General features: G+C 41.9%; 5 protein-coding genes across 5 annotated transcripts; 3 read left to right on the top strand and 2 right to left on the bottom strand.

Annotated features, from left to right (window-relative positions):
- The first annotated feature begins 3,267 nt into the window (after window positions 1-3,267).
- Window positions 3,268-3,968, top strand: BCR41DRAFT_357487 (hypothetical protein). Its single transcript, XM_022024917.1, has 2 exons — window positions 3,268-3,362; window positions 3,442-3,968. Exons 1-2 carry the CDS (start codon window positions 3,309-3,311, stop codon window positions 3,799-3,801), a joined length of 414 nt encoding a protein of 137 aa, XP_021879344.1. The 5' UTR covers window positions 3,268-3,308; the 3' UTR covers window positions 3,802-3,968.
- Window positions 3,969-4,823: 855 nt separating this feature from the next.
- On the bottom strand, window positions 4,824-5,429 carry BCR41DRAFT_387958 (hypothetical protein; the record flags this gene model as incomplete). The annotated part of the gene is made up of 1 exon (XM_022027949.1): window positions 4,824-5,429. One exon carries the CDS (start codon window positions 5,427-5,429, stop codon window positions 4,824-4,826), a length of 606 nt encoding a protein of 201 aa, XP_021879345.1.
- Window positions 5,430-14,140: 8,711 nt separating this feature from the next.
- BCR41DRAFT_398272 (hypothetical protein) lies at window positions 14,141-16,407 on the bottom strand (the record flags this gene model as incomplete). Its single annotated transcript, XM_022028952.1, has 3 exons — window positions 14,141-14,662; window positions 14,814-16,117; window positions 16,209-16,407. 3 exons carry the CDS (start codon window positions 16,405-16,407, stop codon window positions 14,141-14,143), a joined length of 2,025 nt encoding a protein of 674 aa, XP_021879346.1.
- Window positions 16,408-17,548: 1,141 nt separating this feature from the next.
- On the top strand, window positions 17,549-18,940 carry BCR41DRAFT_410002 (hypothetical protein; the record flags this gene model as incomplete). Its single annotated transcript, XM_022029426.1, has 2 exons — window positions 17,549-17,606; window positions 18,327-18,940. The coding sequence occupies 2 exons, from the start codon at window positions 17,549-17,551 to the stop codon at window positions 18,863-18,865; spliced, it is 597 nt and encodes a 198-aa protein (XP_021879347.1). The 3' UTR covers window positions 18,866-18,940.
- A 2,554-nt stretch (window positions 18,941-21,494) lies between these two features.
- On the top strand, window positions 21,495-25,873 carry BCR41DRAFT_423762 (hypothetical protein). Its single transcript, XM_022030325.1, has 4 exons — window positions 21,495-22,324; window positions 22,457-22,586; window positions 22,722-24,671; window positions 24,771-25,873. The coding sequence occupies exons 1-4, from the start codon at window positions 21,800-21,802 to the stop codon at window positions 25,844-25,846; spliced, it is 3,681 nt and encodes a 1,226-aa protein (XP_021879348.1). The 5' UTR covers window positions 21,495-21,799; the 3' UTR covers window positions 25,847-25,873.
- The last annotated feature ends 1,490 nt before the right edge of the window (window positions 25,874-27,363 follow it).

Raw genomic sequence — 27,363 nt, forward strand, 5'->3', positions numbered from 1 at the left:
AGTTGATGACTGAACGAGGCTAATCTTTCCTTATGAGCCTGTCATCATTAAGATGAGATCTTTCGGAAGAAAGTCATGTTGTAAAGCTCTGAGTACAAGCACACGTAGCCTGTGAACCCCAGTAAATCTTATAATGTGGAGCTGGTGAAACTATGAAGCGAAGTTATGTCCTATTTTATAGAGTGAACGAGGGATGCTAGCTCCAAGGGGAGATTAAATGCAGGGACCTGTATCAACATTTTTTGGAGACTATGTTATTGCTTCTCGTGATTGGCATGATATGAATCACTTCTCAGCAAAGTGATGCTTGATAATAAAGCCCTTTCTAGTAAAGCTCGACAACGTTGCCTAAGTGAATTTCCAGGTCTCAAGATCACAGTATCTGTCTCACGGGCTTAATTCAACTAGGGTTAATTTTTTCCGGCTATAATTATCTGAAGCTGCGACGATCTGATTCTAATTTCTCCACATCCCTTTCCCCTTGCATCCAACAAATAAGCGCTCTTTATTTATTACAAGTATATCTCTGCACAGCTGAGTGTCCTATTTATTTCTGACGATTCCTTAAAAATGACAAAAAAGGATCTACACATTACTCTATTGGATTCAAGACAACCCTTTTGAATGAAAGAAGCTTTTTTTTTTTTTTTTTTTTTTTTTTTTTTTTAAAAAAAAATAAAATCAACATTTGCAACCAAATTTATCAGTTAAAGAATTAACCAGATCATCACAAAAAAGAAGAATATATTTTATTACTTCTTAGCCTAAAGCGGAAGAACGGAAGGAGGGACGCTCAAAAAGGCCTGTAGGAGGATTGTAATCGTGATGGTCAACCGGCGACATAAATCTACTCCTTGTGTCAACCATAACAACGTCTGCTGCCGTGAAACGCTCATGAAGGAAAAGACTCCTCAGGTAATTCTAAGGTTAACTAAGACCGGGCGTTCTAAATTAGAGTAGGAGGGAAAAATTCGGCTGTTGGACTTTCAACGCATGGACGGCGGAGGCAAATAACATGAATCGTTTCCTATCTCCACATATGCTTCGCCTCTCTACCTTTCTGTACCAAGTGCTTTTTTTTATTATTATTTTTATTTTTTGGGCGAGGGCGAAACGCGTGTCATATATCTACAATGTAATACTATCAATTATAATACTCAAAGCTAGTTGATGCCATATTATATGCAGGATAAGGAAGCGCGGGATTGTGGCAGGTAGGCGCGTATACATGAATCTAGCAAGGAAAAAGTATAGCCTCCTCAATTCCATGTAAAAAAAAAAAAAAAAAAAAAAAAAGCATATTAACTTGGCAAGAACATTTAAATAACTTCCTTATAGTGATTTTTTCCTTTTTTCTTTATAATTTTCAGATATCGCCTCACCAACGCTTCCTCTATTCATAAGGGCTCTTACTACTTACTCTTTCTAGAAACACCAATATTTCAAGTATATGTTTTTCAACTCTCAGATATTGCGCGATCTTCATGCTTTTTATTACTTGACAATGAACCAGATATTCTTAAGTACTATAGTTTTGACCCTCTCATGCTTCTTTTTCTTTTTTTCTTTTTTTTTTTTTAGAAATGATTTACTTAGTCATTCCCTTGATCACCTTCCTTGTCTTGTTACAAGCGACTCTTGCAGTGGCCCTTTGTGAAGGATTCTACCGTATTAAGCAAAACAGTCTACTAATTAGCGTGCAAAAGACAGTGTTGGAAATGCCTACCGTCTTATTGGGCAGCAATGAATATCTGGAGCAAATCTGGCACATCCAACCCCTTGACAAAGATCATATCACCATCTCGAGTCCAGGGACTGGCCGTTACCTTGGATTGCATGGCGAGGCTCATCCCAATGCTTTTGTAGTTGCTGGTCAGAACCGACAGGTATGGAGGCTCAAACATAGTGATGAAAAAAAAGGATTCTACAACATTATCTTCCCCAGGCAGTTTAACGGAGAGGATATTGCTATCGGCGTCTCAGCCCTTCATCTAAGGCCACCTCGTGTTGCCCTGCAATTCAGGCGGGGGTTTGGAGGCGATTCGGTCCACTGGGAGCTCCAGAAGGTTGAGTAGCTTGGGCCTTGTGGCTCTGAGGGAGGATCCCCCACGTACGTTCCGAGTTGAGGTGCCATTAAATATAAAAGAATTAGCTTTCCATCTAAATGTTACTTAGCACTAAAGATTTATAAATTCTGAATTAATAATGATCAAGCTAAATCGTGGCTTTGTTTTTAATGATATGATGCTTTCCTTTCTAGGCTCGTCACCAGCCTGTGTGACTAATGTGCATTGCACTAACGCTCACTGACAGGCTGGCGTGCCGAACTGCAAGCAGCACTATATCCAGACCCTAATACCCTAATGACCCCACAGCTATATCTGTCCAATCTCTTCAGAAATTTGTTTATGCGTCGCTCAATGAGTGCATTTGTCCACATCCTACATGGACAACTAGAGAAAGGTTCTTGGTTCTCAAGATTGTCGATGCAAACGTGTTATACAATACTGAACTCAAACCTTTGAGGAGGGCTCAACTATCACGCGCACCCCAGGCGCCAAGACGCCAAGCCCAAGTGCCAAGACACCAAGCCCCAACCCTATCAATTATCAGTATAAATAGTCCACTACGTTATAGCCAAATAAAGTATCCTTTGACCTTCGATTCCACCTAAGATCACCTTTGATTGTTACTATTTACAGTCGATCACGTCCTGCATTTGCTGAAATATAATAGATTTGTAGCACCCTTATCTGAGCAAGTGTTTGTCAGCGCATGGAGTAATATATTCGACATACTCTTTGATGAATCTGGCCTACGAAGTATTCCGTAAGTGGATTATATTACAAGTTTTGTCGCTTTCCGGGATATCGCACCGCTTATTGTCCAATACCTTATGTTTTTACTTGAATAGTGGTGAACTAGGCAGTAAGGCCTCGCGGAGTTCTCGCATTTTGACCGAGAACGCATTCAGCCATAAGACGGCGACCAGTATAAACCCTAAAAAAGTAGACATGACAATCAGAGTCTGTATCAACAATGCCTGGGCGGATGAGATTTGCATATTTGAGTGCAAACCCGAGGTCAGTGATCTCATCTGCCAAGTGCAACAAGAAAAAAGTGTCTGCCTGAACACCGCCATCCTCTTGGCCCTGGAGGAGAAGGGTCTTGAGATCGCACAATGGCACCCTATTATTGCGGAAACTCGTGCTCTAGCTGTTGATTTTTACGCACTCCGACGTTACGGCGACATTATCGGTGCTGGTCGAGCGACGCAAGAGAAGGTGTGGCTTCCATCTGGATACAGCATGTTGGATGCTTTTCTGAACTCACGTTCGTTTGAGGTGTTACTTGGCTTTCGGGTGAGTACCTTTCTTCGAGATAGCTGCATGGTATTTATATGTTCAAGAGCGACGACTAATACTGAGTTGATCTGCATAGGCACACATGGCTTTGTATGCTAAAAAGGCCACTGCTACGCTTGCGTCCTCCCCAGTCACACCACACTCAACATTCCCCGTCAGTGAAGACCTTTCCTCGCCGTTCACACCTTTGGCATGGCCCCTGCCGGCGTCAACAGCTGAGACCACTTCGTCTCCAGGAATCATGTTGGATGCTGTTGCGCCTGTCTCTCCAACGCTCACAGCAGTGTCATTACCCCAAAGACCAACGACTCCCCCGTCCCGAAAGCGCGGCATACCGTTCGTTGTGTTTTCCCCAAAGTCTCAGCGGCGCGGCAGCAAGTTAAGCACGAACTGTGGTGAATCCACCATCTATGTTGACGACGACTCGACTTTGTAGGTAGCAGTCAGCGGACGTTGAAAGCACAACTTTTTAGGAAGTCGGCTACAATGAACGACTTCACACCCTAGCTTACCTGCTTCTATTCATTGTATTTTTCATACTAAGTGATTGCATGATGCAGTGTTTTAAACAGAATATCATATTCAATTTGAACTGTTCCGGTGGGAAATAAACTTTGGCGGTTGTCTGAATCCTGTATGGATTTAAGTGCCAAAGTATATTTTATATCTATCAATCATTATTTTTAAAAACAAATAGAGTTTCGATAAAGCATGCTGCGGCAATCATAGATATCTAAAATAAGAGATCCTGAATCATAGTTATGGCAATTGAGCTTTGGTATCTTGGCTTGGATGTGGAAGTGGAGTGAGCCATGTACCGCCATTCTCGAGCTATCTGTCCAACTATATTGGATCAACGTGTTTAAAACTACAAGATCAACCCCCTCACTACCTCAAACTGCATACTTTTTTTAAATATATTTCAAAGATCTTTCCATCGATATCAATGCGCCTTTCGCCAACTTCTGGATATTGCTCAATTCTTTGGATCTTGGGTGACTACTTGGATTCGGATGACCGCCTTCTAGGCTGCCTTCATCTTCATCTCCATAGGAATTATAGAGGAAAAATGCAGACCAGAAGCGGTGTTAGTTCCAAATCTCTGGCTCCAGTGACACCAAACCTTCCAATGAGAATATTATGTATTAAAAGCATGCACACGAACCAGGCTTGGCGGTGGGTAGACTTCCAATATTTTTTTTTTTCTTTTACAGAATGCATTTGCAAGTCTACCCACCGGATAAATGTTTCACCGGAGTTGAGGTGGATTATTATTGGGACGACCCTCCTGTTGTGAATACAACACTCATTGACCGATGTCTTAAACTGCTCCGTAGCACACCTACTGAACACACACATTGCTGGGGAACACCCATTACAAATACAATTTACCTCAGCAGCACAATATCTTTTTAAAAAGAAATTGTGTGAAATGTCAAGATTACTTTATTGGACAGTTTAGTTCTCCTGGGTATGGGTGTTGAAAACTCGTGTGATATATTCAACCATCTCATCCTCCGTCTTGCCGTCCTTGAGGATGAAGTTGCGACGACTGAGCTTGATTGGGGCATCTTTATCGCGCCTCATATGTTGAATGACGTTTTCTCCCCTCGGCGAACGATCAAATCGCAACTCCTCAACATCAACGGCATCCAGCTCAGGGTTATCAGCAATGAATTGCTTCAGTCTGCGGTCAACGACCTTTCGTTGCTGTGCAAAGATGCGAAATCCTCCGACAGGTGATGGTTGAGGCTTTTGAAACTTTAAAATAACAAAGACTTCCTGCTCTTTACAAGGGCGAGAAATGACCCGATCCTGATTGGCCTCTCGGCGTGCACGCTCACTATTGGCAAGAGCGTCTCTGGCGTTTTGCAGGTCGAGTTTGGTCTCAGCGAGACTGAATAGTGCTGTATTGCGCTCTGCTTGAATGTATGCGAGGTTATCTTCAACATCCTTGAGATCCTGTTGTGTGTTTCTGAGCACTAGCGAAACAGCTGCCAACTCTCTGCGCAGCGCTTCAATAGAAGGGTCTTCCTGCGCTGTTTCTGGGTAATGAAAAGTCATATTTTTCTTTAGTATCAGAATGTAGTTTGTCAATCAACAAAGCAAAATGGAGGAGCGATGTACAGTCACCTGAAATAAAGTTTGGACAAAATGGATTTTCTTGATTTTTTTTTGAACAACCTGGACAAACAGCTCATATGCAACATACATAAAGACTTCATCAATACACATGAAATTTTACATGCTCACTAAAGAGGTCAATACTGTTATTTATTGGGGTTTTGAAGACGGCATTGTTAGAGTAGCAAAAGTGCCATGTAGGTTCAATAGTGAGTGTTCCTACCATCGACCCCATTCACTTCTTCCAGCCTTTCGGGCATGGTAGCGACAAGGCTGGCCAGCCTCTCTTGCGGTAAATTATTCCACTCTTCGATAAGAGCCCGTGTGAGAGTGGGAAGATCTCTTGGCCCTTTAGCGCGCCTATCGAGTGCATCCGCAAGAAGTGACCATACATGTTCAATAGGGTTCAAATCTGGGGAGCATGAAGGCCAGTCTGGAATCCTCGGGATGCTGTTTTTTTCGCGCCATTCTTTTGCAATCTTACAAGTATGAACTGGAGCATTATCCTCCATAAGTATGCCATCCCCTACCTCAGCCATAAATCTGGCTAGCTCGCCTTGATATACATCTTCCACGAAACACCGTCCATCTTTACGACCTCTTTCAAATACAACCAACCGAGACTTTCTGGTTGCTGTGAACGCCCCCCAGACCATCAGAGTTGTTCTACCACTTTTGAAAGTGGGTGCGAGGCAATCATGATCGTACTTTTCCTCTACTTTACGCCAAACTCTTATTTGACGAAAATGCTTACCAACTTCAAATGATGATTCGTCAGTCCAAACTACCCGATTCCAGTCTTCCATGGACCAACTCATATATTTTTTGACAAACTGCAGCCTCCTTTTTATATGTCCTTCTTTTAAGAATGGTTTTTTTACTGCAATCCGGCTGAAAATACCCAGTGAATGCAATGCCTTCGCAACTGTCCTCTCGCAAACTTTGTTCGGCAATTGGTTAGTGATATCATTAAGAGTACACCTTCTATTCTGCTTAGTATGGCGAACGATGCTCCTGAGGTCCCGTTCACTTAGTACTTTGGGCCGTCCTGGGATCGGAGTGCAAGCAGTGGTGCCTCTTTCTTGGTACACCCTGATAATATTAATAACAGAGGTTCGGGGTACACCGCGTTGCAATGCGATTTCCGCAGCCTTCATGCCCGCGAGGTGCATTCCAACGATGATACCTTTATTCTCAATGTCTAAGTGTCTCGCCATGGTGGTTTACTCAAGCTGTTTGTATGTGAAAAACAGGAAGGAAAGAGATTGAAGGAAACGCTTCCCTACGTAACTATTTCAATATTTTATTTTTTTGTCCAATCTTTGTTTCAGGTGACTGTACATACTGGTGCACTTCTTGGTAGTCATTGTTTGGAATAGTAATGAGGAGAAATGGTGAAAAGCAATTCTTTCAGCAAAAATACAATACAAGATGACTGTAGCTGATCACATGGAGATGGGAGTACTGCGGTGTGACAAAACGTTGCATGATAAATTTCGAGATGGATGACAAAAGAGATGAGATGGATAAAGATGAGATGGCATGAATTCATTGGTTCACATGGGTCGGAGTCGAGGTTGCAAAAAAAGTTGAGTCAGATAGAGAAGGTCTGTCAATTAGAGATAGATATAGTCCCTGTATTATGCGCATAGCGGTGGGTAGACTTCCCAATATTTTATTTTCTTTTATAGAATGCATTTGCGAGTCAACCCACCAGATAAATATTTCTCTCGGGTAAATCTAGTGGTAGCAGTAAAATCAGCAGAGTGGTGAAATTGGTGTGCAGAGTCTCTGTAAAAGCACAGGATGGTAAGGAAATATCCAGACAGAGATTTTGGTAACCTGATGAAATATAAGCTGTTCAGCCTCGAGAGTTGCTTGGAAATATTCCTTTTACCAAGTCACAAAGACATCTTAGGCTATTCTGGTACCCAATACTACAGTGTTACTTCCAGCCTCTATTCTTCTATTTATTGAATATATTGTCATTCTACATTATAATTATTATGGAAGCAGTTTGATGTACTATTCTCAAATTATTATTTTATACCGCTTTAGTTCTGCCCTCAAGTCTACCTCGCTGTAATTCTGCGTTTAAGTCTACCCCCATGACATATTGCTTGATACTTGATAGTTCTTTTGTCGGTTTAGGATCCACCCGACCAGCCCCAATCTTGAATTTTTGTTTCTTATATTCCTCAGCCTTAGCTTTTGGAACAACAAAAATAAATACAACGTCCTTCTCTGAGCGAATCCACTTTTTTTCTTGAAGCTTTTTAAGAAGTTCTTTGCAAGATTCACTCTTGATACCATGCTTTACATTTACCGTAATCTGGAGTAGATAATTCGGCGCTATTAGCATATCAACGCAGGCAAAAGTCTTGCTTTTTGGGATCCATAGTTCTCCTTTCATCGATTCCTTGTAAACATCAAAAGCTTCGAAGAATTTAACCGTCGGCTTGGCATCGATGGTGATGGTGATATCTTGCTTTTTCTCTACATCTAGACTCTTGGCCACGAAGGTACAGTCGCCTCTCCGTAGTATGCGACGTATACATATCTCGAGCATAGCTCCTAGATCTACTCCAACTTTGCCATTGACTAATCGATCCAATATCATATCAAAAGTATTGTCGTCCGCTGCTTCGTACACCTTTTCGAGAATGTGATTAGAGGCCCACTCTAACACAAATTGCTGGTGATCTCCTATTGGACGACGATGAAGAAGTCGGCTGCTATATTGTAGTGAATCTTTGGCCTGTTCAAAATATTGTAACAGCTTCAATGGATCCTTGAGGTTGTCGAGGGCTTCTTCTACGCGACTGTATGCTACCCTCCTAGCTCCATCAAGATCTTTTTTATTAAAGTGCAGTCGGCTCGCTGGTTTCTCGAGAACATACCTTGGCACACCACCTATCTTCTCATAGAGTTCCATCATAAATTCTTCGCTGACGATGTTAAAGGTCCGAACCATTTTTCTACACTGTCTTAACTCATCCAGCTCCCATGGTGCCATGTAATAAATCCATACCACCCTCTTTACAATTTCTTGATACATGTTGGACTCGGAAAATAACGTCTTTGGTGATACTGAGAAGATAGTTCGAGCCTCCATAAGCTCCGGCTTTGGTGAGCTGTCGACTAGGAACCAAGTGTTAGGTAGCTCTAGGAAGGCGGCGAAATCCTTTATATCTCCATTTTGAACAGTAGATGACCCACCAAAAGCGTAGCACATTGAATCTTCTTTTCGCTGGATGATGACAATAGGTGGATCATCCTCAGTACTGGTTGCAAGTAGTCGGATGGCAAAATATATGAGAAAGGATGACTTCCCTATACCAGCCGTCCCTGTAACAACAATACGGTTTCGTGCATCGTCCTCAGCGTTGCAAAACTGTTTGGTGATTAAATCGTAGAGATCCTTGAATTCCTTTCTTACATATAGATCTTGCGCATCGATCACCGGAAGCCTTGTCCCTGGTGGACTGGATATCACATAATCTGCTTTTCCAAAAGATGAACGTTTTAGCCTGGAAGCTGTTCGGGATATTGCTTGGAAGATGTTGGCCTCTGATGTTCTGCTTCCAATGTTCTCAAGCACCGAAACCAACTCTTTACTTGTAAGACGAGGAAGGTTGGCACGCCCATCTACTATGGCTTTTTCGGAAAGTCCTGCTGCTCGAATTGCCTTGATTAAGTTGTCCTCTTCAACTTTGGGTCTTTTGGAGGAAGTTTCGTCGCCCTCGTCGACTTCAAAATTGTCGCGACCCCTCTTTTGACCTGTTTTATTAAATCGAAAAGTATCAAGACTATGTTAGTGTTGCATCTCTATGTTTTCTCAAACACATCAATACCCCAAGTAAAAACCTGACGTGAGATCCATCTCAATAACAAATAAAACAGCTGTATTACAACGAAACAAACATAAAAAAGGCGTGATATCACATGGTGTTGGGCATGAAAATAAGCAAACAAGCTTCATCAATTGAAAATATAACTATCAGTCCGTCAAGAGCTAATACATACCTCGCTGCGGTGGCTTGACAAAAACATGGATAGTTTTCCTTGGAAGTTCAGAATTAAATATCTCCCAAAGCTCCATTGACGCGATTGTGAGAGCCTCTTTTGACTCGATTTCTGACTCAAAGATAGCCTCGCCTTTGTCAGGGATGGAGACCTTGTAGAGGGTGAGATCTTTGGGCTTAATGCTTGGATCCACAGTAATATTGGGGTAGATTGCTTGCTTGAGCATCCCGACCGATTTATCGCAGAAAATCTCTACTGGGAACGACGTTGCTTCTCCCTCAACAACGCAGTTCAGAACCAGCAGCAGTGGGATGGCGCGCTTTTTTCGTTGTGGGTGCTGGTTTACTCTTTTTCGCTTATTGAGTGTGGAGGCATCCTCAGGCTTATTTGCTGTCATTTTTTTTTGTGCTTGGCTCTCTGTGGAATCATTTGCAGCCATGTTTTTTTGTGCTTGGCTCCTTGTGGTGGCCATTGAAAATTAAGATGAGTGGGACTGAGTGTGGTTGAAATGCAGGGAGAATGATGGTTAAATAGGCAAAGGTATATTCTTACTCTATCACCCGTGGTCGCTGTATGAAAACAAAAATGAAAAATGTGTAAGGCAAAAAAAAAAAAAGGAAAGGAAAGGAAAGGAAAGGCAATAGATGAAGGCTTGGAATGAATAAAAGAGGTAAGTGGTGAAATATGAAAAAGGTGGCGAAAATGAAGTGGAGCAAAGGAAAGAAAGGAGCAAGGTTAGGCGACGTGTGAGAAAATATTTTTTTCAAATCAGCCACGTGCCATTTTCTGGGTCATTGTGACGTGACAATCTTTAGTGCGCTGCAGAAGGTCAAGTTTGTCACTCTTTTTGGTTAGTCCTTTTCAGTTATAAGAATTTTGTTAAGTAAACCATTTATATTTGAAAGAGTCTAGCCAAAAAGAGCGACAAGCTTGACCCTCTGGCGCAAAGAACTCATTTCTCAGTCTCGTCACCAGCCTGAGGACGAAGTTCATGTGCACATGCACAGGCTGGGACCAAACTTGACATTTTGGCTAGAGGTCTCTTTTTTTAAATTTGAAAAAGTTTCCAAGTCGAAAACACGCCGCAGGAAAGGCTCTTTTTTTTCTGCCATTCTCGCCGCAGAAAATGGCTTTTTTTTTCAAAGTCCAGACTAGGATATTGATTTGATTGAGAACGAACGAGGAATGAGAAAAAAGAATGGTATATTTCGCGTAAAAAGAGTCATCATGCTCTAATTAATCAATTAATTACCTTTAATTAAGATAGTGTGCTTAATAAGGTCAGAGAGATGGAAACGAGAATTGTGGAGTAGATTCAAATGTTAGAATAATAAAATGTTAGAATAATAGATGGCAATGCAGATGATGGAAACAAGAGATGATTGGTAAAAATGAGGCTAGTGATTTGGGTGTGTGTGTAGGACCGATTAAAAAGCGCCATCCCGTTTGTCTAAAGGGCAAGTGGATAGTGATGGCTTCGTTCATAAAGGATGAACGATTGTAAAGAATACTCAATAGATATGGTATTTTCATTACAAGACAAAATTCCTTTCACTTGATTGACATTCGACTCTTTTCTTCATGCTTGAACCTCGGCGGTCCTCCTGCATATGCGGTATTGATGTGAGTTTTTATGACACACTGTCCCGCATGTTTTAAATATCTAGGTGTTGCTTTAACATTCTGACCATTGTTGATAACGAGCTTCTGAATCTTAAGCTTGACGTGTATGTCGCCTGGGACCATGAAACAGAGGAATGTGATATTGTCACTTTTCTCCGAGGTTTGATCGGTTTCTCTTCAAGCAGGACTCAGTAATATTATCGGCCATCCAATTATCAAGTCCCAGAAAATAATACTGGCTAGGATCAAAGATGAGCGCCATCAGCAGATAGCTAATGCAAGAAGCCTGTCCTATGAGGATTTCATTGAGTTGTGCGAGTTGCCTGAGCTCACACATGCAGATAAGTATGCAGTGTCTAAATATCGCTTGATGAAAGCCTACAATATAACCACACCTGACATTGTGACGCCTGAGTGGGTCAAGGATTATGATAATGAGAAAGAGAAAAGCGTTTACAAGAACCTGTGCTCTCTATACACCACTAATAGCACCACTTTGGAAGATAGACTAGAGGCTGTCCGACAAAGGGAGGAGGCTAGACTAGGATTATGCCCAAAAACCAAAGTGCATCACAATCTTGAAGGCTCGCGATATGTCAAATTGCAATATGCAGCGGATATCATGACATCATGTGAATTCACAGATGTATTCGCCAGTAATACTGTGCAAGCACAGACTCTCAAAGAAGGAATCAGAAGGATATGGGAAGGCGTTTTGAAGGAAATGGATAACACTCGCACAGCACTGGATAGAAAGAAACCAACGCACAATAATTGGATATTCAAACACCAACTAGGGTATCTAAACAATATTTTACATGATGTGCTTGGTGTTAAGATTGTGGGAGTCAACAAACGCTGTGCGAAATATCATCTGGTGCACTACTCAAAGGTTGCTTCACTACGGCAGATGTCCTTTGATATTTAAAAAAATTGTGTGTTTAAATCACAGCAAAATGTTTATCCGGTGGGTAGACTTGCAAATGCATTCTATAAAAGAAAAAAAAAATATTGGAAGTCTACCCACCGCTAAGCCTGGTCCGTGCACGGGTAGCCAAAAGTGAGAACGACCTAATTTTATACTGTAGAATTCTAACATAAAAATATACAGTACGAATATTTGAAATGCGATGATTAGAGATAGCAACATAATAAAATGAATTGAGGCAAATAAAAGTACTGGTGATATTTGATAATGGATGCAGAATTTGACAAATTGTTATCAATGCAGTGGGGATTCCTGTACGAGGAATGGCCGACTGTGGAGCGGAACAAATTCCACCGTACTGAGATCAAAGATATACAAGATATTCGAAAGATCAAGACTTTGTACAGAACAAGTTGGGCATCATTCCTGTGTACTTTTTCCTGGCTGTGATTTTTGGCACGAGGCCTTATCCTGGCCCATACAGGAATGCTGAGAAAGGCGTGCTTATACTTTATATGCTGTTGAAAGGTATTCCAACTGGTGAGATGGGTGCATTCTTGCCCAAAAGTTCGTTTCATGATGTCTATAAGGACTTTTTTTGGCAGGGAGGCACATGTTTTAGAAGGGAAACTGACCGCCTATTTGGCAAGTATGTGTTCAAGCATAAGGCTGCGTTTGCTCTCTTCACGGGATGTGAATCCAGAGTCATTCAACACATCACGATGCACCTCGATGGTCATGACAGCCGAGTCGCTTACATCAATGCAGATAAAGTTAGCATGTATTCATACAAACTCAAAAAGTCAGGATTCCGCACGCAGGTATGCTGCGATATTAATGGTATGGTTGTTTTTGTATCTCAGCCCGGTAAATGCCGCGATTTTAATGATGGAACCATGCTTTCTAGAATGGCTATTGAGAAGAAGATCCATCCCCTTGATTGCATTGCTCTAGATGGTGGCTATACACAGTATATTGAGGGCATTATAACAGGCAGTGGAATATTGAAATCGTCAAATTTCAGCTGCCCAATCCGCAAATGCAAAGGAATTGCATTGACAGACAGCGAGAGTAGATATAACGACATGTTTGGCAGCTTTCGCTCAAGGATTGAAAGCTATTTTGGGGAAATGCAGACCACCTTCAACAAATTCAGCAACACTGTGGTGAATAGAGTCTCAGAGAAGAGCTCAGAGAAGAGCACTTTTTCATTGCAATTCAAGCTGTGCTGCTTGCTCCTCAACATCAAACGCATGGTAGCATTGCGCAATATCACCGCCGAGGCGCATCATAGCTATTGGACACAGGACAGCTTTGAATATCCAGATGGTAATAACGCCACTCTTGTACAGGTTTTGACTCCAAGTTATAAAGTCAAGATGGATCATGCACGAAGTATCTTCAAACTGCAGGATGCCTTCTTAAACAATTCACTCACCTCTTCCAATGCTGACGATGAGATCCTGAATCATAGTTATGGCAATTGAGCTTTGGTATCTTGGCTTGGATGTGGAAGTGGAGTGAGCCATGTACCGCCATTCTCGAGCTATCTGTCCAACTATATTGGATCAACGTGTTTAAAACTACAAGATCAACCCCCTCACTACCTCAAACTGCATACTTTTTTTAAATATATTTCAAAGATCTTTCCATCGATATCAATGCGCCTTTCGCCAACTTCTGGATATTGCTCAATTCTTTGGATCTTGGGTGACTACTTGGATTCGGATGACCGCCTTTATCTGGTTTAAGCAAACATTCGAAGATATTCAATCAATTAAAATACAAAGATACATTAATTTACACTGGTCATACAAAATATACACTAATTTACACTAATTTACACTGGTCTTACAGTTCTGTAATATAAATGACACTTTAGCCAAGTCACTGGAGATTGCAACGACTGAAGATAGCAAGAGCAGTAGGAGCTAGGGACATAGAGATCACAGGGATAGGAAGGTACAAACACAATAGGGACAGCAAGATATAGACGCAATGGAGGCAACAGGGGATCAGAGACATGAGGACGGCAGGAACAGGATGATAATTTCGTGAGGACTATAAAACATAATTAAACAATACCCACAGCATCGTCTCCGTCAACCTCCATCGCCTCATCGTTTATATTTTTGTGCGGTCCCCCATGCGAACGGGTTCTCGCTTCAATGAACGATTGGAGGTGTTTTGTCCCCTGCATCTTCTCATAACCTCCCTTGATGAGATCTGCTACAGGATGTGCGCTGGCAATCTGTGAATGATATTTCGGAGGCTGATCTTTGCTATAGGACTCAAGAATATCATACTGCCTGAGGGATACGAGTATCTCATTGATATCATGGACCGCTTTCTTTGTAGCGTGTTTGGTGCCTGAGTAAGGGACGCCAAACGAAGTCTTCATCTGGTCTTCCATTTGTCCGAGCGAGTGAATATTGGTAGACCTTGATCCATGTTTCTCATCCCAGGTTGAACCGTTTGCCTTTCGTATCTTTTTGATAAGCAAGTTGTTGTGCTCTTGGAAAAGATCTGTAGGTATCCAACGATTTTCCTGGCCTGTAGTATTCACTAACCAAGAAGACATGACAGCATGGCTTGTCTATTCAGTCCAGGCGTATTTGAAGCCACAATGAAGATCCAGGAGCTCGTATGCGTAGTTCTTTGTCCCTCCAGCTTGGCAAATGGGAGTAATCCATACCAGAGCCTCCCTAATGCGCCCAACATCCCCAGCCTTGATAGCAGATGAGAACTCTATGTAGATTAGCATCTCTTATAAATAGAGCAGCATTATCAGAAACAGTTCCATTGAGCTGGGGTCGGTTGGCTTTATCTAGGAACCTGTCCAGAATCCTGTTCACATTCTTCTCGCTCAGCTCTTGTAGCACACTTGTGGGAAAAAACATAGAGTCTTCAGCTAGATCCTCACATTCCTGGACAAGCTGCCATGCACGGATTACCATTGCATCAAATGCGTGAAAGAGAAGCTCATTTACTGCATGGAAATCAAACCGATCGGGGGTGACACGTTTTCGCCTTAATTTCGCTGCATAATATGCTAACGATCCTGGAACTCCTATGTCACCATAGTGGGTACGCAAGATCGTTGAAGAAAGGACCATTTGCAGATGAAAAAGCTGTATGACAGGAACCGCCCACTCAAACCTGTGGTAGGTCGAAACATCATCGCAACGTTGCCTTTTTAATGAACGAACTCTGCTCACTGTAAGCTGGTCACCAGTAACCACCGCCCTTTTTCCATCGAACCACTCACTGGGTATCTTAAGAGTCTGTCCCATAATAGTTTCCAGGACATCCTTGTTTCCGTCAATCGTGGCCTGGTTAATGTGCATTGATGGTAGTGGGAAAGCCTCCGTTTTTTTAATCGGAAGTAGCAGCTTCGATGGAACAGGCATCGACACTTCTTCGTAGCCCTTGAGGTTTCTCCGCAGAACATCGACCAGGTGGAATCGCATGGTCTCTCGAAGATGCGTTTCGTTCGCCGTCGTAGGCATCAAATCTTTAAGCTGGAGACATCGAGCGGGTTCGGTGTGTCGCTCTTCTTCTGCAGTTACGCTTGTGGTAACGAGTGTCGCTGCAGTCCCGCTCCCAAACGAGTCCTGGTTGTCAAGTCTTTGATTATGCTTGCGGCGGGCCATGTTTATGTTGTCATAAACAATTAGAAAGGGGCTAGCCTTTACTTTGGCCTGAACACTTTTAAGAGCGCCATTGGATGTTGACTCCATGCCTCTGATGAGGGACTGATGAGATACTGACAATCCTGCGCATGCTAAAAGTGTGATGACCTTACGCGGAACTCCCTTACTGAACAAATACAGCCCTAGCATCGATTGAATATAGTTGCATCTACGGTTGTATAGGAATGCAAATACACTAGCAACCACAGGTACAGCTTTCGACGGGTCCTTCGAACAATGACTGTTTGTATACGCAATGTCTGTCAAGAACTGGTGAAAAACAGGGGCTTTCTTCTTGAAAACTTCGCTAACAAACTCGAGCTCGAATCCTTCGATCTTTTCCTGTGTGATGCTATTCGCTGGAAAGTGCAGGGCTTTATCCTGGAGAGGCTCGTTTCAGCTTGCCCTTGATATATTCGAGGGCAAAATCAACAGCGGCACGGGCAGTACTCTCTCGCTGATATGAATGATTCATTTCTTTTTGCCAGAGATCGATAGCTTCAGCAGGCCCATTGTCTCTATAAAAGCATTGAACAACATCCTGGATACCTTGGCTTTGTGATTGGAAACAAGCGTTCAAAAAGACCCTGAGTGACAGTCTATATTTTTTCATGGTTTTAAAGACGTCTTGTAGCTGGGCAGTAGACATTTTTGTTGCGCTTTTTTTTATCTTTATTTTTATTTTTATTTTTTATTTTATTTTTTTTAATTTTTAATTTGAGAAATAAAATTTATTTAATGTGCAGCGAAGAAAGAGGGAGAGAGATGAAGAGAAAAGAGGAGAGAGAAGGAGAAAAGAGATGAAGAAAAGAAGAAAAAGAGAGAAGGAAACTTTGATGGGGGGAATGAAGGAAAATGAGGAAACATGTTCTATGAGTCAGGTCCTTCCCCGCCTAAAAATGACTTTGGCAAAAAGAGAGAATCTTTCCCTGCACAAAAACGACTTTGACAAAAAAATAAGAGTTGTTCCTACGACCTGACGCACAAAAAAAAAAAAATTTTCTCTGCGGTTTGTACGACTTAGAAAAAATTTCAAAAAAAAAATGTTGACCCCCCTAAAATCTTAAGTTTGGTCCCAGCCTGTCAGTGAGCGTTAGTGCAATGCACAAAAGTCACACAAGCTGGTGACGAGTCTATCATCCACTATCACATCAGCATTTGCGCCCAACAGAGCGTGCAGATCCTTCTGACAGTGCCTGCTCTTAATCTTTGTCCTTATCTCTCTTATATTGTTACAAAAATCAATCTATTCAGTCGGGCAAGCATAGCTCTCTGGTTTGGACCTCATAGTGTGCATTAGATATCGTATGAAATAATCATTTCCATCTCCAATGACCTAGAGCAAACAACTTTTTTCTCACTTTATCTGTCTTTATGCCCTAATATCGTGACTTATATTAAAATAAAGCGAAGGCCAATACCTACAATGCATGCTCCTTTAAAAAAAGGATTAAACATTCTATCTATCAAACTATTCTCTGCTTTATACAAAGATTATTGATCGGAAATGGTCCTTATACATGCTTTGAGCTTGATCTTTCTTCTCCGCGCCAATGGCTCTCAATAGGGAAGACTGGGCCCGCTATATTATCTGGTCAGAATAATAACCAAATAGCATCAGTCTCAGATGCAGGATTCTGATCAGGCTACCGTTTCATATATTAAAGGTTCACGTACAGTATCCAGTAGATAATTGATGATTCAATACCCTTGTGGCGCTGTATGCATTTAATGTTTTCCATGTCAGTGGAAACAGCGTGGTAGCATGCCAAAGACCTTTATTTATTTATATGTCTTTTTCACAGAATTACATTTTTTCCTTCTGTCAATTCGGGCATTTGAAGATGGGTAAGTGGATATTGGATGGAATCTAGGAAGTGAATAATTGGAAGGGAAAAAACTTTTACCTTAAAGGATCGTATTTTAGGTGGGAGATGAATGATCCCTCGTATCAATCACAATGATCTGTCGCCATTTAACCACTTAAAAGGCTATGTAATTCGCAGATTTACTAAGGCTTGGAAGGCTAACTAAGCGCCAAAGAAAAAAAAAAAAAAAAAAAAAAAGATGCTGCAATGCATAGTGGGAAGAGGCAGTCATGCTACCTTTTCATGCATGCCCATTGACCCTGTTACAGGCCATTCGCGTCATCTCTGCGCCAATTACCTTTTTTTTTTCTGGACGTATACGCGCTCTCTACCAAATTTGTAGTTCAGAAATTAAGAGCACATATTGTGGTTAGCCGACGCCTATAAAGGGTCTAAAAGAGAGAGCTCAAAGCAATGGGGAAAAAAAAAAATAACTGAACCGAAAGAACATTTCTTCTTCGTTTCTATTTTTTATTCTTCCTCAGATGTCTTGCCTACACACATCCACCTCTTAAAGTACAGAATAACTCTTTTCACAAGCACCAACATTTAAGGTATGGGTTTTCAACTTCTAGCCATTGCAAGCTCATCTTATCCCCTATTGCTGAATATGAACAAGATATTCTTGAACATTTGAGTGCTGACCTTTTGCGCTGTTTGGTCTTTTTTTTTTTTTTTTTTTTTTTTTTTTTTTCTCCAGCTTATGGTTCGATTAGTCACCTTGGTCACCCTCCTTGCTTTATTACAAGTGGCTCTTGCTGCTTTCTTCGAAGATGGGTTTACCGTATCAGAGATGGTTCTTATTTTATTACTGTGGATGACAAAGATTATGAATCACCTGTTTTCTTGCTCCCTGATGGAAGATCCCTGGAGCAAGTTTGGCACATCAAATACGTTGACGATGACCATGTCGTCATCATGAATCCAGCGACTAAGCGTTCCCTCGGAGTGCAAGAGGCTCGCTCCGGTGCCTTTATTTTCGCTGCCTGGTATGAACAGCAATGGAAGCTCACAAAGAGTGGAGAAAAAGAAGATCACTACAATATTGTCTACCCCGAGCAGGTTGATGGCGAGGATCTTTCTATCGGTGTCTCGTCCGCCCGAGTCTATCCTCCTCTTGTTGCTCTTCATGGATCTCCAAGGCGCACAATTCATTGGGAGCTTGATAGGTTTGGTCCCCCTGAATCCCGCGGCTCTGAGAGGGAAATCCCCCGCTTCCGCTCCCAGTTGAGATGGTAATGGGACTAAGGATCGAGGACCTAAAACTTGCTCCATCAAAAGCAATAAATGATTGTTAATGTCACTCAAAATGGGGGAGAATCTGGATTGTCAGTTTCCTAAAATTTATCTCCTCCCAATGACTTTCTGAGTAGGATTTTCTATTCAGTTTTGATTCAATCGCGGCCACAAACTTAATATTTCCACTTGATTTAAGAAATGAAACGAGAAATATATGTTTTTTTTTTTTTTTTTTTTTTTTTTAAATCGCCTTCGCGCCTCAATTCAATCGTATTCTAAAAAATAGTCAGAAAGTCAATGGGAGGAGGGTGTGCATCAGTACGATACACTACTTAAAACAAACATCCGGCATAGACAAGTGTCCGAATGAATTACAAGGTCTTGCGCTCAGTTTGGGGTCAGCGTTCAAAGAGAATATGCATTAAGGGAGTTAGAGTGGGAACATCCTAGTAAGTTAAAAGGCAATTTCACCACGGGCTCACAGAGGATCAGAATCAAGAAGGATCAGGTAGGCATTGGAGTGGGTTCAAAGCATTGTGGAGACATAGACTAGACGTTCAGATAACTGATGGAGGAGGATCAACATTCAACTCACTATTCTACGATAAATAGTTCGATATACACCATGAATTGACATGCCCTAATGACTTCTTTTCGTGTTATTTGTAACACAAGTTCATTATAAAAAATATACGGTAATAAATAATGAAAAACATGACAAATAAGCATTGAAGATGTATTGATGACTTAATACATGTACATGTACTTCTATTTTCATTTCGTTATGAGTGAGCCTTGGCAAATCTAGCCACACCAAGATACAATCACATGGCACATTTTCCGTAAACTTAGCCAACGTGTTTGGTGGCAAAACCCTTCACTTTCTCACTCTCTCATACATAGTCTCTCAATCCTTCACTCGCTCTCTTCCACATTTCAGGTTGCCAGCAAGAATGATGTCGGAAATAGCAACTAAAATCTACGTGACCTCTAACACAAAGCGCTAGGCCTAACTGACGATGTTGTCTTTCAAATCATTATAAATAAAGCTAATATGGCTCTAACCATACCAAATAAAGGCCACCAAAGGACTTATTCGATCTTAATCATGACAGACTGCTGCTACTAAGGCAGCCAAAGAACGTCCACTAAAACACTTAAAGACAAGTGAGTAGCTTCCCTAATGATGCGGAGCCATCCAAGCCGGATTTTCATTTATGATATACTCTCAGCACGGCAGATTGAATGCAAGGAACTTCCCTACTTTAGTGTGGATCAATTGACGCTTGAATTGGCCATTCCCAGAAGGCAAGGGGGTAAAAAGTCCTGAATTATGCCTATTGAAGGTAAGATTAGGTTGTCTCTCAAACAGAAGTCCAGGATTGAAACGTCAAGAAGTTGGTTCCACAAAATATGAAGCAGTCTGGACGCGGCCTTGACGGGCCACACGACAAAGCATATCCAAAATACAGGCGATCTTGTACGGATGGTCTTCTGCGCAACAGTGTCGGATGCAAAGAAGTAGTTATTTATCGGGTGTATTTTGTAATAGGCTCGACAGAACAACAATTACATTTATAATATAGACGCCAATCTCTATAACAGTGGACTACAAGTGCTAAAATAACAATCTCATATCGAAAGCGAAGGATCTTAGTGTACGCGTTAGATATCATAGACCAAACCAACCATCGAGGTTCATCCCTTATACTGCGTACAGAAACAAACATTTGAGCATTTGGCTATTGAGGAGAGCCCTTCTTTGAGGTCTAGAGGGCCATTTCGTGTTTTATGACAATGCTATCGAGGGTCAGTATCCTCCAGAACATGAGCTAATAAGCGTTGACAACCCTATACATAACGCCCTTCTCGAGTTTGGTGAGTTCCTTGCAGTTGTCAACGACATTTGATATGGACATCTTGATCTCGAATGCACCGGCAATGGAATAGTCCTATTTTGCTCATCTAATGCATGAACAAAAAAAAAAAAAATCTTTCCGTTTTACAACCTAATGAAAAAACTTCTTTGGATGCACAATGAAGATCCCGTATCTACGATTTGTGCCATGTTTACGACACCTTGATTGCATATTAATGTAAATCCTTATTTTCACTCTCCTGAACTCCTATCCTGCAACCATCTATAATATACTCCACATGTGTTCATAGAATGAGCTCCCTTTATGGCGTTTCCAAACAGACAAATGTTTCGGTGCCGCATGAATCCAAATTTGGAATATCGCCGCAAGCCAAGTAATGATGAGAGAACTGTGGTTTAGTTTGGATGCAGGAGTATTTTTCCTCATGTTTAAATGGTACCAAAAGAATAAAAAAAAAAAAAAAGGGTGCTTTGTCTGACCAGAATGATGTATTGAATACAAGAATGGGAGAGCCACCCTCAACTTCCTCCACAATACAAAACAGTCGATGCAATGTTAATGTAAATGTAAACAAAATTGAATAGTAAGCAAGCATGGCAAATTATGCAACGACCCTTCCCTTGGACAGAGCAAAATGGGCGGTGGAGAGCATTGTGTGTAATTTTTTTGTTGACTCCTTTTTTCTCCTCTCTTTCTCCTTTTCTCTCTTTTTTTTTTTTTTTTTTTTTTTTTTTTTCCTTCCATTCATTGCTTGACATTCACTGACTACGGACATCAGTTCGCTCACATACGCACTCTCGCTCTCCCATTCTTGACATCATCAGTTTCAACAATCACCTCCCTTTTCCTTTATCTTTCATACGCTTCCTTTTTTCTCTTCCTCTTGTCCTTGTTCCCTAGACAGGATTAGACTTCCCTATTCTTTCAGCTTGTACCAGAGAACAGTCGTTTTGCAATCAAGCCTGGTCATAAGCACCTGATTCTTGACGCCACTGTGTCTTGAGTCTATTTCCGTTGAGCTGCCTTTTAAATCAAACCCAAGTCCTATCAGACTATGAAGGATAATCAGTTCATTCAAATCATGCTTGCCGAGGATCACGCTCCTATTCCAAAAGCTAGCAACAGGAACAGCTTCCATGGAGAATCAAGCTCTAACAGCCTTTCAAGCCAACACAGCAGGACAAATGCTCGCAAGCGCTTGACTCAGCAATCATTTACTACTATCCCAGCAGCAGCAACCACAAGTTCTTCAGCAGTCCACCCGTTTTCATTTTTAACGCGGACAGGCAGTGCTCATCCACGACACCGGTCCATGTCCATTGCTTCAGGGACCTCTGGGGGCACAGCAAGCACAGCACGGCTGTTGACAACATCTACGACTTCACCTGAGACAACTGTTTTAACTAAAGAAAAAGAATTCATGGCAAATACAAGGATCTTGGCGATGTCGAACCTGATAGAATCCTTCACGTCAACTCCTCATCCCAAGCAAGGATTTTACGGAAAGCAGCTCAAGATCATTGGATCAACTAGCTCATCTGTCTCTGCAACTGGAGCGGAATTAGATATTGCAGTAAAGGTAACGGAGAGGAGGAAATAAAAAAAAAGCTAAAAGCAGCTGAAATATTTTTTTTTTGGGGAAACAAGGGATGAAATTTATTAACGCCATCTCATCTATTCTCTTAACCTACGCTCTATTTCTGTGCTGCAGATTCACGTCATCGAAGATATCTGGACAACCTGTCCATTGCTTCCGACGTCCACTATCCTTCACCGTTGGAAAGTTACCTATTTAGGCACAGCTGATCAAAAAGACAGCGATGACTTTGGACCTCAACTCAGTATGGAGATAATTAGAGGCAAACGAAACTGCCGCTTAAAAAAAAAAAAAAAAAAAAAAAGAATAATGTAAACAAACTTCAATGACTACAGCCATACTGACAACAATGTTTTGTGCCCGATTCAAATCGACTTAGCAAATTCCAAAGCGGATAAAGACACATCCTGGGTTCAGGCGACAGTAGAACGAACAGAGACAATCTCACCCGCACCTTCACCTATAAGTGATCAACCATCAAAAAAGAGACCACTTTCGATGTCGTCCGTCTCATCATTGCCGGCTCGAAACGCTACGCCTCAGACACATATTGGAGTTCTATCCAATGCTTTGTGCTTTGTCGCCAACAGATCTGGCGACTACCTTGTGCAGTTGTCCATTCATGTTCCATTTGTCTTGGGTACTGGTTCCCGGAGTATCCATCTACCTCACATTCCCAAGTGTAGAAGCAACTTCCTCAAGTTTCAAGTTCAGAGCCCTCAGTCTCTTAACCAGGAAAATGGCATCAATGTAGAAGCTCGGGCGAATACAGACACGGATGTAACACACTGTGACGACGATGAAAATTTCAGCAACGGTTTTGAGTTTAATGTTTATCCAATCTTATCTACATTGGATGAAGCTCATTTGAATCCTGAATCAGACGATGATGCTCAATTCTGGCTCGAGGTTCAGGAGCTACTAGAAGGCAGTGGGCAGTTTGTGGAGAAACTCATTGCAAGCGACAACGACAAAGGCTCTGCTGTCAAGAATCAGGCGGAAGAGACACGGAATGGGACAGAAAATGTGACGAAGCCAGAATTCGAAATTGCTGGATGCTTTGCGCCCAGCTCATCCTTACATGTGTCTTGGATACCTCGTGATGCTGTTGATTTCGTTCAGGAAGTTGAACAAGATATGATAGTGCATATCTCGGGCATGCCTGACCAGACAAAGTCATCAACACTACTGCAGGATCGGAAGCGTAAAGATCCAGAAGAAAGCCATGCAACTGATCAAGCAGATCAAATAGAGGAGCTGATCGAATATCAACATTTGGACTTGGATGATTGTGATCTTGCCATTTCAGCTGAGAGTACGCTGACTTTGAGCATTCAGAAACTAGGGTGGAGACAGCCATTCATGGATTTTTCAATTGAGCTAGAGGATATCAAGCATGGGTATGCCAGTGACGTCTCGCTTCTAGACATAGCCGGTGATGCTGTACAGGACTGGGAAAGCCTAGTGCCCGATTTAACGGGACAGACCGTGCCTTTATATCTTGATAATCTAGACAAAGATTCGAGCACAGATCATGATCATCATCCATCACCAATATACCGTGTTTGGTTTTTCACCGGCACTGAAGGGACGACAACAGTTCAAATAAGCATCCGCGTGGGCCAAGCTGTCTGTGTGGGGTATGGCAAAGATATCTTGTGCAACATCCCCAAGATTCATGTGCATGGAGCGACTTGGGACAAAGGACGCATCCATGTTCACGCGAGTAGCGACCTCATGATCCAACGGTTCAATGCGCGTCTTCTGGAGACATCTCATGTTGATGGCCATTCTCAGCTAGAGGAGGGTCTTTCGGGAAGGCACCCGTCCATATTGCATTTTCAATACCAATCAACTGATTACCGACTTGCTGTTGTTGCACAACGATATCAAGCTGTAGCACGGATTGCCAGGATTGAAAGGGTTCGCGCGGAAATTGGCATTGGTGGACAACGACAGCCGGGTTTTGCAAGGATTACGCTCTCCAACGTTGTCTTGCCTCAGTATGATGACCCATATCTACGTGTATATCAGCTTGATGGAGCAGAGATTTGGAACGTGTTAGTTGACGGAAAGCCCTGCGGGAAATCGATTATGTATATGGACAGGAAGTCTGCTGGCCAGCGAACAGTGATGATCCCTATCCCTGAGGAATCCTTGAATGGCAATGACCTTCATCAAATCGAGATAAGCTATGGATTTAATACATTTGACTGTGATCAAGAAGATATGGAGGATGAGACTTTGGGGATCAAGTTGGTTGTGCCAGGGTTTTCCCTGCCTGTCGGGGAATATGTGGTTGTTGCCAGCCTTCCAAAGTTGGCTAGAGGTAAATATGACATTTTTTATATTTATAGTTACACATGTCATGATGCATGGAATAACAATTTTTTTTTTTTTTTTTTTTTTTTTTTTTCTTTATTAACAGGTATAGACTATGATGAGCCGTCAGGAGACTTTGAGGTCATATCGAATCTCGGTAAGGTTGGCCAGCGGCGGACGATTACTTATGGGGCATACATGATTCGAGGCCGGCCTAGACTCTCTATTCGAACTGTGAGAGCCACAGCTGAGACATGGAATGTGAATCAGATAGAGCATGAAGGTTTGGAGAGAGCGCAGGATGTAGCAGGTGGGTATGGAGAGGTATCTGGATCGCTGGAGCAGATTGGAAGGGCGGCATCGGCTGTTGTAGCGCATGACCCTCAGCAACCGCCATTCAATGCAGGAGTAGTTGTAATTCAGCAGACTAGCCAAAGACATCCACAGCAACCACTTGAGCTTCAAAACCCACAGACAGAACAAAGGTTGGATGGTGAGATCCTTCCTGTGTTGAGTACAAGGACTAATGGACTAGGCAGTGGGGTAGAAGGCGGGGCTACTACCTCGAATCTTGCACCGCAGGTGGGATCGCCAGCACTCATTCGCTCGGGCTCTGGCAGCTCACAGATGGGACTCTGGTGGTCGAAGCCGTTGTCGTTTGAGCAGGTGCCGGGGATGATGAGGAAATGGTGGAAGCCAGTGATGGCATCGATTGCGGCAGTGATGTTGATGATTATGATTGCGAATGCTGCGGCGTTCAGGGAGACTAAATCAACGTCGCTAGATCTGGTGGGAATACCAGCATGGCAGAGGCCATTTGTGGCTATTGGACGTCTCTGGCGAGATTCATCGATGTCTCCAAACGATCGACAGACAAACCCGTTCACGAGCATGTGGGAAGAATGGGGAGAACAGGGAGAGCAGAAGAAGGATGATTTGTATATGGAAACAGTTGTGACGGTGACGACTACGAAGGAGGCAGGGCCTAGAGAAACAGAGGAAGCAATGGAGACAACAACAACACAGGATCTAGAGATTCGATCTCCGCCAGAGGGGGGGCACAAAGGAGATGGAGGCGGATATGAAGAGTATGATGGTCAGAACGGCACGAGGCCGGATGCTAGTGGATTGGGGAGAATAGTACAGTTCTTGAAAAAATTGGTGCATGATCTGAAGCATTGATTGTAAATATCTCCATTTGGTCCTGATTTTTTTTTTTTTTTTTTTTATTTTGCTTTGCACCTCTATTGCATGACTAAACAAACATCCATTTGCATATTCAAACTATTGACATGATAAAAATAAAGGGGAAGAAAAAAAAAAGAAAAAAAAATTACTATAATAAAGGTTAAGCAAAGTATAAAAAAAAAAATAAGAAAACATGAGATGGCCGCAGCAGTCAACGGACAATGTACACGTGGCGCGTTTTATAATTTATTTTGAAGGAATGTTTTATTACTAATATTACTTTATTAGATTTGATGTGGTCTGACGATGATGATTGATTCAAGATAATTATAGGTTTTTGCTCAGATGTGTGCACATGCTTTTGATGGTTTTGAAGAGATAGAAGGTGCATGGGATGGCATGAAATGGGCGATATATAGATTTAATTGCAACCGAAGGGAAGAGAACAGAAAAGGCCGATAGAACATCAGTCAGTGGGGCCAGAAGAAAAAAGAAGAAGAGGGGAGATTCCTGATATGCATCAATAAATTATAAATTTACGAGCGTGCAGTTACAGTTCAGGGTAACATTCCAATCTGGTGATATGAATGTATATATTTATATATATATATACCTGAATATAGATATTATATACATACATATATATACAGTAGGTAGACAGATAGAAATATAGATATTCATACACATGGTCCAATAAGAGTGTTTCGTTGATGGATTGGGAGGTCAAGTGTTTTTGCTCTCATTCAGATTACACAAGAAGGAAAAATGGGGCAAAGGTATGTGTGTGTGTGTAGCTGTGGTATTTTATATACTGCTACTGTTTCTGATTCTGATTCTGTTCATTGCAGAATGTATATTTATATCGTATAAAAATATGAGTATACACTTTGATATAAAGGTCAAGAAAAAAAAAAAAAAAAAAAAAAGAAAAAAGATAAATAAGGATATTGGAAGCGAGAAAGAGAGAGAGAGAGAGAGAGAGAGAGAGAGAGAGAGAGAGAGAGAGAGAGAATATGGATGTAAAGGCTAGAAAGAGAGGGGAGTAGGGTGATAGGAAAGGGAGGGGGGGAAGAGTAGGGGGGGGGAGCCAGAAATAAATATTCAAGTATATGCATGCGTTAATGAGCTTAGTGGTGTATGCATGGTGGGCAATTAAGGAGTCCGAGTAACCAGAGGACTAAAAAAGATGCAGACTAAAGGATGAATGTTGAATGTTGAATGCTTGTTGCCTGTTGAAGATTTATATAAATATAAAGAGACAGAAGTAGGTATAACATGTTTTTTAAATCGGAGAGAGAGAGAGAGCCAGAGCATTAACAAAAAGGCATGTAAAAGCAAGTGAGCGAAGAGCAACAAGAAGTTTAAAAAAACAAAAAAAGTGGATGGATAGGTGGATGGGTGGATGGGTGGATGGGATCCGAACCACATTCAATTTTAAAAAAGGGCTACTTTAACCCTCTTCTGTCTTTCCCCCCCTTATTTTTACTTTTTGATCACACGCACAGGCATTC

This window comes from Lobosporangium transversale (genome assembly GCF_002105155.1).
Source record: "Lobosporangium transversale strain NRRL 3116 chromosome Unknown BCR41scaffold_30, whole genome shotgun sequence".
Taxonomy (NCBI): domain Eukaryota; kingdom Fungi; phylum Mortierellomycota; class Mortierellomycetes; order Mortierellales; family Mortierellaceae; genus Lobosporangium; species Lobosporangium transversale.

Coding starts and splice junctions, on each gene's coding strand:
- BCR41DRAFT_423762 (XM_022030325.1), top strand. CDS start 21,800: ATGAAGGATAATCAGTTCATTCAAATCATGCTTGCCGAGGATCACGCT. Junction 22,325..22,456: donor AATTAGATATTGCAGTAAAG/GTAACGGAGAGG, acceptor TCTGTGCTGCAG/ATTCACGTCATCGAAGATAT. Junction 24,672..24,770: donor CCTTCCAAAGTTGGCTAGAG/GTAAATATGACA, acceptor CTTTATTAACAG/GTATAGACTATGATGAGCCG.
- BCR41DRAFT_357487 (XM_022024917.1), top strand. CDS start 3,309: ATGTTGGATGCTTTTCTGAACTCACGTTCGTTTGAGGTGTTACTTGGC. Junction 3,363..3,441: donor AGGTGTTACTTGGCTTTCGG/GTGAGTACCTTT, acceptor TGATCTGCATAG/GCACACATGGCTTTGTATGC.